Source organism: Biomphalaria glabrata, chromosome 4 (genome assembly GCF_947242115.1).
Source record: "Biomphalaria glabrata chromosome 4, xgBioGlab47.1, whole genome shotgun sequence".
Lineage (NCBI taxonomy): Eukaryota > Metazoa > Mollusca > Gastropoda > Planorbidae > Biomphalaria > Biomphalaria glabrata.
Window position 1 is genome coordinate 50,128,981 of NC_074714.1, and position 12,379 is coordinate 50,141,359.

Below are 12,379 nucleotides of genomic sequence, written 5' to 3' on the forward strand. Positions count from 1 at the left end.
GAGACAAAAATCCACTTACTTATCGTCATCCCAACAGCAACGTTGAAGTCATCTGCCAAAATCTAGAAAAGATTAAATAAGGCTCAGCAAAAATGGATAAGACGAATTTTTGGAGTCAGTTACAAAGATCGGGTCTCAAACAAAGAAATCCTATGCCGAACTGGGATTCGACCATTCAATGAGGTTGTGACCGAGCGTCGCATGAAGTTTGCGGGACATGTCTTCCGACAGAATGAATTAAGCATACTAAGTGTTGCAATGACATGGAGGCCAATACGAGGAAGGTGCAAAATAACTTGGCACCACTATTTCATGTAGGACCTCAGAGCAGTGGACACCAGGTGGGAAGAGGCTTCAGACTGGCAGTCAGTGGCAGTGGACACCAGGCAGGTGGGAAGAGGCTTCAGACTGGCAGTGGACACCAGGAAGAAAGACGCTTCAGACATTGCCAGTGACCTATTTTATGGAGACAGCTTGCCGCCCAACGCACCGAACGACGCGGTAGGATGCAATCTGCAATAGGCCTTAAAATAACAACAACAAAACGAAATTTAGTATACGCTTTTAAAAATAATAGCTTCCATATTCTGCACCCCGGATACACCACCAAGCTAGCCATTTATATATTCGCCTTCATTTATGAAAATCACCCATAGTGTCTAACTTGTGAGTTGTTATTACTTGTGAAGATCCTCACATTACGTCTGTCTCCATCTCCTCCTTTCGTTCCCCAGCTCCACTTTGACGCCGGGCTAGACACTAGAGAGTTGTGCTGGTGTGGTAATTAATTGTTCTTCGCCAGACAATCGATACTGACGGAACGCCTTCACAGAACACGACCTTAACATTCCAGGCGTGCTTCACAGGGACACCCCCTCTGTTCCCTTTCCCCGTCTGTCCCAGCCATACTTGTTCTACTTTGTCCTCACGAGAACCGCCCCCCCCCCTCCAACTCTCTCTTTTCTCCAACCCGTTCCCTCTAGCATCGCTCTAACCGTGTGTCTGACTCACGACGACTCACGCGCCGAGTCTAGACTCTATTCGCTCACTCCACTAATGTTTCTTTATAAGCATCAGAAAGTTTGCTTGTGGGAGCCTCCCCACCCCCCCCAAATCCCCCCCCCCCTTCCCAATTCATCTTCCCCAATTCTTTCCCCGCTCACTTGTCTAACGCTGTATCTTTTTCTTTTTTTTTTAAGTAGGATTACGCTTGACTCGTGTTATACCTTATTACGTTCAACGACAAGGATTAATCTAGATCTCCTGGGATCTGTGTTCAACGTGTTGCACTAGTTTTTTTATGCAGAGGTTAAAAGCACGTTGATCTTTAACTTTCGTCAAATTTGTAAGCGCCTTTTTTTTTCTCTCTTCTTATTGTCACGGTGATGTCGGGAAAGGGGGGGGGGGAGACATTTGACCAGGCTTGAGTGTTACCTCCGATCAATTCATGAATCTAATTGTTTTTTTTTCCTGTTGAAATCGGTGTACTTGTAGTACCAGGTTGTTTGACGGCAAGAACAATTAGCCGGTTTATTATTTATTGTTAATTTGTTCGTACAAAATCGTCACTTAATATTCACAAAATACCATTAGCCAGATTTTTAAGACACGTGCGATCAACAGATAGAAAAAAAAAGAGAATCTATAATTCTATATATATATATATACTAGACATATGTTACCCGCGACCCGCGGGTCTTTATTTGCGCATTACTTTCGATATAGTCACTGAGAGTGTTTTGTAAACAATTAAACGAAATAATAATGTAATAAGTAAAGCGAATGTGTCAATGTAAAAATAGTGTGAATGAAGCTATCAAATCAAAATAGCTAATAGGCTTAAATCTTTTTTTTTTTTTTTTTTTCAAATTAAAACATTTGCTTGTAGGCCTACATATATTTGATTAAAATTTGAGATGGATAGACTTAATTTTGTATGTTCATGTGTATAAAGTAGATCCTGAGGTAGACATAGATCTAGATCTAGACTAATCTAGAGTTAAACATTGGCTTTTATAGAGTTCATTCTGTGCTCCGCATGCGTGAACTTTTTTTCATGAATGAAAATAGGCCTATCTCAACACGGCTACGCAGCTTTAGCGAACAGCGAACGAATGTATTAAAAATGCTTTAGAAAAACAAATTTGAATGTTAATTTGATTAAAATATGAAATGAATGGACAATAATTAGTATGTTTATGTGTTAAAGCATAAAACTATCTTTGCGAAAAGAAGTTTTATCATCTTAGAGTTCAATAAGAGTTTTAGACCTAGGCCTAGGAATAGACTCAGTAGAGAGATGTGTTAATGTGTAACCATTTGGTAATAGTAATATCTAATGAAAGAATGTTCGCCAGGAAATCTGTAGTCACAGATATCAGGAATTAATTTATGTATAATCTAGTGGATTGGATTTAGATGTATGTTAAACTTAGCTAATGATCCTTTCACGTTATTTCTCTTTCGCTACGAAAATAAAATTAGTTTTACGAAAATGGGTTTACCCGAAGTCGATACATTCTTATATATTAAAAACGAAAAGAGCGATAGCTTTGTTATATGAATGGGATTATAAAGTGAACAATTAAACGTGTTTATTTGATCAAAATATGAAATGAATGGACTTTAATTAATATGTTTATGTGTTAAAGTATAAAACTATCTGTGCGAAGAGAAGTTTTATCATCTTAGAGTTGAATTAGAGTTTTATATCTAGGGATGGGATTATAAAGTAAACAATTAAACGAATTAATATTTAGTACGCGATTCATTACGGTATTGTCTAATGAAAGAATGTTCGTCAGGAAATCTGTAGTCACAGATATCAGGAACTAATTTATGTAAAAAATGCTTTTGAAACACAAAATTGAAGGTTAATTTTATTACATAATGAAATCAATGAATCTTCTTTTGTATTTTCACGTGTCAAAGTAAAAAACTATATGCGCAAAGTGTATTTCTTAAAATTAGATCTAGGTCTAAATCCTTTCTATCTTTTCTTATGTCAACATTGTAGACATGGCCTAGATCCATAAAATACTATAGCTGTAATAAAGTCGGACAACTTTATTTTTTTTGAGGGTCTTACATTTGTTTTAGGGCTACAATACATTCACTAAGGTCTAAGTTGGTACCCAAGGAACATTCCTGCCTAGTTTTATCAAGATTGGTCAAGCGGTTTTGATGTCTATAAGTAACATACATACATACCCCTCACATTCTACTTTATAATATAGATAATTCTCTTCTTCGCTCAAGAGGTTGGACGAGAGAAAGAAGCAAAGGAAAGATCACTCTTTTATTTCTGCAATTTTTTTTTTGAGTTTTCAAAAGATTTTACTAATTTCCGGATATTTCCATGACTTTTTCGTATATTTTGCAATTTCAGGAGATTTCAAGAAGCTCCTGGTAAATCAGGAGGCTGCGGGAATTCTGTTATAAAATAGTTTAATTTAATAATTTACACCTAGAATTAGCGCGGGTCCTTTCAAAGTGCGGGGCACACTGCGGTAACATAGGGGCCTAAGGCCGGCCCTGCAAAATAACGTCGTGTGTCGACTAGTATACTATGATTACGCATTCACCCACCCTCTCCAGTAGTGATACACACGTAAGCAACTCCTCTGCGTGATTACTTGTGTTTGTGCAAACAGACCCACGCACGAAATATTACGCACATATAAATATACGCACGTGTACATGTGCTCAACGAATGCGGATTAGTCCCCCCCCCCACACACACAAGCTCGTCTGAGTGACAGATCGATCAAGAGAAGTCCAAGGCTCTCAATCTCCGTCCCTCCTCCGCCCAAGGCTGGGCTAACGAAGACAGCGCGTCATCCTGTCTAGCAGAACTTAAGACAATATCAATAGGGCCAGCACAATCCAGGGTGATAACATAATATCAATAGGGCCAGCACAATCTACGGTGGCAAAATCGTCAGTTCTTTCAGTATGTGACGTTATTCAGTTAAGTATTGTTGTCTTTTCCAGTAGTCACTGGAACCCACACGATACATCTGTTTACTTACTGAAAATAGAAGTATATCCAAGGCATTAGCTTTATTTCTTGATTTAATCTACTGACTTATCTAAAACTATTGCCTTGCACAAAGTCTCTTAATCTTTTTACAGGATTATCTTATCTTATAAAATACAGACGTTGCTAAAAAAAAAAAAAAAAGATGATTACATCCTACGCATCTAGTCATGCATGTTAACCAATGACATATATTCTGCCAAGTCATTAATTTTCCTGGCTGGATCAGGCAACCCATTCCATGCTCTAATAGCATGATTGATATTGGTAACTGGTCTTGAAAAAGCTTCTAAAAAGTACAAAAAGATATGACTTCGCCAAAAAGGGATTGATCTGGTCATATGACCTTTTGATTGTTGATTTGATTATTCGATGTTCCAGCCAGCATTATCTAACACCATTGAGGAGACTTGGGGAAAATATGTCATAATTATTATTTTTAGAAGGAAGGTTTGCAACGTAGGAGACAGGCAACAAAGAAATGAATAGAGAATTTGGTCAAAGGTACCTGCGATTTTTCTTTAGAGCATACCATTTGATAAATATTTAATTATTGCCTTTAAAACTAAAGAGAAATGTATTCATTGGAAGGTCGCTTAATTTTCGTACGGTGACTCTGAGCCCATATGTCAAATAATGAGCCCATTATTTGCCTGGTCATTCTGAGATCATCTTTTGCCTGGTCACTCAGAGCCCATTATTTGCATTGTCACTCTGAGATCATCTTTTGCCTGGTCACTCAGATGCTATCTTTGGACACTTTTAGGGAATGATTTTTTTTTCAATATTCTAGCCCCTCTGGGGCCCGTAAAACTATTATAAGAAAATACCCATCTGCGATGTGTTTATTGTAGATTATCATCTATTGTGGATATCTATAAATAGCATTCTATTAGGTGTATACGGTGTATTGAAAATTTAGAAGGTATGCGATAATTTCTGTGCATTTTTGAGCACAATAAAATCAAATTTTAAAGCTTTTACGATTGCATGACACATTTTCTATTAAAATTTGGTTTACCTATTTCTGGAATTGAAAATTGATAGTGAAAATCCCAAATATAGCTAGCTATTCATCTGCCTTTTGGTTTACATGTGCATGCGTAAAATAATTGTTTATTTATGACGCTGTTGTATAAGACAATCTTAGTTACTTCCTTAACTCTTTGTACACCCTTACATCCCTAGCTCCATCTCGATTGAAGTTCGTCTGCTCTCGATGCCTGTAATTAAAGCATTCTTGTCAGTGCAAACGTAATGTCTGATCTAATTAGACAGGCACGAAAAGGGAGATAAAACACTGGGAATACCGGATAACTTTATTAGTAGATAAGAGAAACACAAGATATAAAAAAAAAATTAAACAGAACATTTTTTTTCCATTATCTTGATCATGCCGGGGATCATCCACATATGGCGTCTTCACAAAAAAAAAACCCTCTGACTTTTGTTCTCAAAACATTTCACTTCTATCAATCGTCTGCCTAAAGTTTCATTTATAGAAATCACATATTTAGAAAAAATCATTATGGAAATTAACTCCACCTCTAATTGTTTATAGATCTATCTGAAGCATACCCATTCCCACCTCTCCTCCGATGTGTGTAAACATGGATCCGTGTCTCTACCCCCACCCCCGGACATACTTCACGATTTCTTTGGCTGTGTCTTTATAACCCTTCAATAAATAAATGGTCCCCTTTTACGTCACGCGATTTTATTTTTTGCTTAGTGACGTATATAGAGACATGTCTCATTGACACGTGTCATTGAGTGTTCCCAAGACGGCTGACACAATTCAATTTCATTCCCATGAGCCTTTCGCAATGTCTCCATTCCATCCCATTGTTCCGACATGTAATGAAAAAAAAACAAACATTGTCTCACCACCTTAAAAAACAAAACAAACGTATAGGCCTACTGCTTATTGATTGAGTTTATTTAGTAGAAGTAAGGGTATCCCTATCAGATCATGCTATCTATAGGGGTAGATGATGTAAGGCTCACCTATGGACGATGGTTAATGAAGGGATCATGTGGTCAGCACAAAGACCAACCGTCTTTACTTTCCCAGACAGAGTTGGGTGGACTCAAAGGCGCCCTAAAAACACCAGAGTTCGAAATCCCAGTCTACACTGAGATTTGAAAACAATATCTATCTATCTATCAATCTATATCTATTTATATCTATATCTATCTATCTATCTATCTCTATATAGACCTATATATCATTAGTACGTCAAATTTTGTGTGTGAACTAGGTATAGCTGCTAAGAGAAATGACAAAAGTGTCTTTAAATATATTCTAGTATCATTTAATTTAACAATAAAACCTACTGTCAATGGTTTATTTTGGCAAGAGTAAGCCCTTCAAATGTAAGTACAAAAAAAAAAAATCTGAGATATTATATTCAACTTGATTCACATTTCCCATTTGAAATATTATGAAATGATGTACTGTGTATCACGAACGCTTTTGGCATGAATGTGTTACACTTTCTTTAGATGTTTTAAATTTCCTTCAGTTTTCAAAATGGAACGTTGGAAGATCTTTGCGTTCATCTTGTCGATACTATGAGATTTCACTTCTACTCGCGCCATTGACTTCCATGACTGATCCAGGTCAAAATGTTTCATGCTTGACAGGCAAACGGAAAGAAATCGTTCAAGTCCTGGCTACATTTGTTGACGAGTTAGAATCCTGAATGTCAACATTTGGAAACATCCGTGTATTGTGCATAACAAACGCTTGGCCATATATAATTGAAGCATTGGTAGTCTAAGGTCAACACATGCCATCCTATTGATTTAGTGCAATGCTTTTCAACTATTGACCTGTGAAGCCCTCCCCCAAACATAAATGTATGTCCACGCTCCCCAGCTAGGGGATATTGGAAAGCTTTCAACGGAGCCTCGGCCACAAGCGATTATCTGCAATCTGAATTGCTGTCTATAGCGTACTTTGGGGCCGCCTCCAAACGGGCCCATTTGAATGGCAGTAAATGCTTTTCTACATACCCTCGTCATGTTAAAGGCTATCGATCAAGACGTTCTACCAGAAATTGATTTGGACACAATCATAAACGATCTGTTGACAACTAGTTCGTTGAAATACACGGTCATCATCATCATCTAACTCCATTAGAGTGAAGGCTTGAGCGGTTCAAATCCTTTCTTGCAAAAGCCCTGGACAGAAACACCGCAGTTTTGCGTAATGTATATATGTCACCATACAGGTCGAGAATTTGTGGCTTCCCAGACCTGTCGAGACGGAGATCAGCAAGTCTGGGGCAGTCAAAAAGAAACTGATCTATACAGTAGAAAGAACATTTCATGGCGCCTGCTTTTCAAGTGTTATGCTCAACTCTTTTAGTCATTTCAAATAATTTCAAAATGATGTAATAAAGTATTGTATTTGAATTTATTAAAAGGACGATAACATTTTTTCTTTTGAGATTTCTTTAAGCATGTACAAATGACCTACGTTACGTTGGGCTAAACCAACGCATGCATCAGTTGTTTTCGATACTTTATCAAACTTGATCTATTATGACTCCACGGCCTGTCCTAACAATTGCGGGGCCCTGTGCGAAACTGATTGCGCGGGGCCTAGTCTGGTCTGAGTGGGAATAAGGATAATGAGTGAAAATTAAGATTTTGTATTAGAAAAAAAAAATCGACTTTACTAAGTACTAAATTGCGATCAAATTAACTTTACTCTACGAACCTATGATGACATATTTATATGCCAGTAACTATAAAAGTAAATAAAGTATGTAGCTTCCGATTAAGGTGAAAACTCGCCCAATTATTACATTTATTACATGAAAGCTGACAATGCCTTTTTTTCTTTTATCGCGCGTTATGATTGGCGTTTTCCGCAATGAATGACGCCCACAAAAGACAATTTTGTCTATTTTTAAGGAGATTTTAATGAGTTTTCTGGAGATGTTAATAACATCAGGAGATTTCAAGGAATTTTTCGTATATATTTTGCAATTTAATAATTACACATAGAATTAGAGCGGGGCCTATGAAAGCGCGGGGCCCACTGCGACCGCATAGGTTGCAGTGGCCTAAGGCCGGCCCTGTAATGGCTCGCAATATGTGGGCCGATTTTGTCACCCAGTCTGCCCCTGCCTAGATACCAGCTCCTTGTGCGCATGACTCTTCAACGTTTTTACTAGACTAGAGTAAACTAGACCGACCAAGCTGATGACCAACATTGCTAACTTCACACCTTGATCAGGATCCTTAGAAAAAAAAACGTCTGTATTGTTCGCTTACTGGACCAGGGTTCTCTCAAATCGAGAATAAAAATGCGCGGGGGGGGGGGGGGAGCAATGTTACTTGCTAAGACTCCCGGCAGGCGACCCGACCTTGACCATAAGTCTCCGCTGATGGTATGACGTGGATAGCAGCACACGCTGACTTACTTAGATGTTGACAAAGGTCAGCTCACCATAGCGTTCGCACAAGGGTTTTGTTGCTGCAGGGCCATAACTCTCGTCACAGCCATGGTGTAAGGGAGAAAGAAATGCAAGTAGATCTAGTCATCTAGTAGGTAAAAAAGACTGCCAATTGGAAACGGGTTCAACATTTCAAAACTAAACAAAAAAACGTAGGAGAGTTCAGAGAATTCATTCAAGCTTCTCCTCCAGTAGTGACTCGTATGCGTAACATTTGAATGATTACTAGCCAGATAAGACCCGCGGCCTGCGGGCCTTAGTTTGAATATTACTAATCTACTGGATTGAATTTAGATCTATATGAATGTTCCCTTCTTAATTTTTTTTTACCACGAAATTAAAAGTAGAGTATGATTATGGGTTTACCCCTTCATCCGACTTATTCATATCCAATATAAATTTCTGTGAAAACGGATTTACCCGATTTGTTAAAAAGTTTCGTTATTTAAATAGAAATACAATTGGGTACTTTTTTCTATTTTTAAGGACACCCGGTTGTGGGAGGGACATTAAACATACCGTACCCTACGGTTTCCGCTATGATCTAAGGATTTTTTATGCCAAGTTTGATCAAGATTGCCTAAACGGTTTTTTATCGGGACATACATACGCCTTACTTTCTGCTTTATATCCAAGATAGGACAAATTCATACAAGTACTCCTTTTTTTTCCCAGAGCCATTAGATCATGAAACGGGTTGCCCGAATCAGCCAGAAAAAACAAATGTTTCATGGGAGTTCATGTTTCTGATTAACATGTGAGACTACAGATTTTAAAGTACCCGCCAGAATGGCGTGTTTAATTTTGAGAATTTGTCCAACACTAAGTGTAAGCCTTAGCCCACATTATAAACTAGTCTAGATTTTTCACTGCATAGACATAGATAAATTTTGGTCCAACCCTAGGCCACCGAGATCTATTAATAGTACTAGATTTGGCGAAGATCGTCTCGGCGAATCCCGACAGCCGTCGGTACTTGGTTTAAAAAAAAAAAAACGACACCGCGAGTCTGTGTGACCATTTTCTTCCCCTCACTGGCTGTGCTGTGGGCTCGCCAAGCGCAGTGCCAACCAGTGGCGATTGTTCTTTGGCCTAGGCAAGGCTCAGCGCTACATAAGCGAGAGAGTATCAGTAAAGATAACATTCATGTATGTTAAATGCGAAAGATCGTTATTAGTGAAAATGTGAACAGGATTCTGACAATTTTCAAATGGAATAACAATGTATAAAAAATAAGATAAGACTAAGATAGACTATAGACTAAAAATAAAGTGTAATTCTGATGTAGCTTTGTAGGCTGAATATATTTTATGTTATAGACAAATCGACGTAGATGTTATCCTTTAATTTATATCTTAAGTCTAGTGTAAATAAAAAAATGTGGATAATATTATAATGAGTTGCAAATATTTAGCTTTTTTTTTTTCAATTAAAACAATTTTCAATAGTACTTTGTTTTAAAAGTTTTATTCACTGACCTATGTCTATAGTATCAATATAAGATAGTGACTAGGCAGAGGGTAGCTATTTTTAACATAACTTGTGGACTCTTAATAGAAACCACACGTTTTTATTTTAACAATCCTTTTTAATTAAGGAAATAAAAAAATAATTGAATATATAAACAAAGTTATATCTAATAAATATTTAAACAAATATGGATATAATGTTATCAACCTAAAGACAGAGATATCTAATCAGTTCATTTTTACTTTTCAGTTTTCCTCACAGAAAATCTGATGTATGTAGCCTACATGCACTAAACGGATATCCGACTTTTCACTGCCAAAATATTACTACGCCTCATAACTTAGGAAAGCCAACGTACTTTTGCAGAAGTTATAAGCTTCATTTTTAACAATGAACTTAACGGAAAAATAAAAAAACACTCATTTTTATTCAACTTTGTCTGAATTCTTGCCCTTATTTCGTTTTCTTGAGAGATATTGTTTGTTTGGAACTACTTTCAAACTGTCTTGCTGGAAGGTGCCGCCATAGTTTACTGTGGCCGGTTGTGTGGATTAAAATGTAATCTAATGGAAATGTTTTGCAAGTGATTTCACTGGATTATTACTAAACAGTTCGATACTAATTGGATATAATTTCTACATCCTAAATATATCTAGATTCTATTTTATTTTATTCCATTTAATTTTGTTTAAATGGATTGGTCTTTGAGATCAGAACTCTACGGGCTGAACTTGATGTCTTTCATTTTAATGGATTCCCAGCAGCCTGTGCAGGTGTTAGACCAAATGTTATTAGATCTAGATAGTTTTATGACTAATTTTATGTTCTAAGAGTCCAAATATATAGACTCTAAATCTAGATCTAGTCTCACCTAGGATACAAATAAAGATCTAGACTAGAATCTTCATTCTTGATTCTACAAACAAGTGAACAGTCTAGGGCTAGGGAGTCTGAGCAGAGGCTTGAGTGTTATCATCATGTCATTTTTGTTGACCTTTTTTACTGTTCCATTTTCTGGATTTTAATAGGAGAACCATGTGAAAACATTTTTGTGTGAATTCAGTCCATCAATATTTAAGGGTGAAAAAAAAGGCATTTTTTCCCCCTATGATTGATTTTGAATGTCTTTATCTGTGGCAGAGGGTGGTTTAATAAAGACAAAGTGTATTGGAGATTACAATGAATAAAACTTTTGTAAAGAAGGCTGTGAATGGCGATGTACCTGACGAACGTAAGACGTCTCCGTCACGTTCTAAATACCCCATTGCCCATCGCCTTGGTCAACATCAAGATGTGGACTTGGGCAATAAAATCAAAAAGACTGAAAAAGCTAAAATAACTGAGGTTATTGATAAAAATAAAAAACAATTTGCAAACGAACAGTTAAACGAAGTGATAGAGCACTCAAGCTCAAATCACCTTCATCGAAATAATACACCAAAGAAATGCAATTCTGAGAGTATTTCTCTTAATATAGATAACACAGAGTTGGAATTACATTCCAGCAAAAAGACAGTTGGAAAACCAAACTATAAACTTAATCCTTCACTAGGTTGTAATTCTGTTCCTTCCAAGAGTGTTTCATCTATATCTGCCAGCAATGAAGACATTTCTCAACATACTGCTCATAAGGACATTAAAGTAGGGTCTGGAAATAAATCTAGTTGTAATTTAGATAGCAATTCATCTGGAAAATCTATTAAGAAAAATCATAATTCTAGATCCCCCCGTAGAAAGGTAGATACGCCTAAAAGAACTATGCAAAATAATAAAAGTGATTTACAAGCTGAGACTAGTAAGGATACATCACATGTGCATGTAACTGAGGCATTGCCATCTGTTGAAAAAAATGTGGATAGTAAATTGAATAATGCACATCCGCAAACAATTCCTACTGTGAATAACCAGCCTGATCCTAATGCTGTGATAAAAGAAAATCCTGTAAAAAATAAGGGAGAAAATGCAATAGAAGCAAAGGTGGACAGTGTGCAAGATGAGGAGGATGATACTGATAAACCAAAAAGAACAACTTCTGTGACGTCTGCTGTGGCTAAGAATGAAGCAGACCAAGAGCATGATTTAAAAAACAGAAAGAAAGATGATGACATTAAGCAGTCTCGAATGTCTCCTGACCACCGCTTTATGAAGCTGGATGAAGAAGTTGGCAGAGGGTCATTCAAAACTGTCCACAAAGGCTTAGAAATAGACACAGGTGTTCATGTTGCGTGGTGTGAATTACAGGTATATCTAATGTTTTATATATTTCTAGAATATTTTGATAAACGTTATTTTTAATTACCTTCCCCTAAATGCACATATTCGCAATATATCATAATTAGCACTTAAGTAGGTCATATTTAATATATTTTTAAAATCTATTTTACTATTTCTCATTTTACAT

General features: G+C 36.9%; 1 protein-coding gene across 9 annotated transcripts in view; it reads left to right on the forward strand.

The window, feature by feature from the left end:
- The first annotated feature begins 1,326 nt into the window (after positions 1–1,326).
- LOC106073520 (serine/threonine-protein kinase WNK1-like) overlaps positions 1,327–12,379 on the forward strand; it is a 28,480-nt gene continuing 17,427 nt past the window's right edge. For 7 of the 9 annotated variants that reach the window (XM_013234106.2, XM_013234107.2, XM_056027718.1 and 4 more), the window contains exons 1-2: positions 9,573–9,731; positions 10,228–12,219. In XM_013234106.2, coding sequence (XP_013089560.2) covers positions 11,158–12,219 — 1,062 coding nt within the window. In that variant the 5' untranslated portion in view covers positions 9,573–9,731; positions 10,228–11,157. Of the gene's footprint in view, positions 1,346–9,550; positions 9,732–10,227; positions 12,220–12,379 lie in introns of those variants that run through there. The other 2 variants (XM_056027716.1, XM_056027715.1) reach the window with 2 other exon arrangements.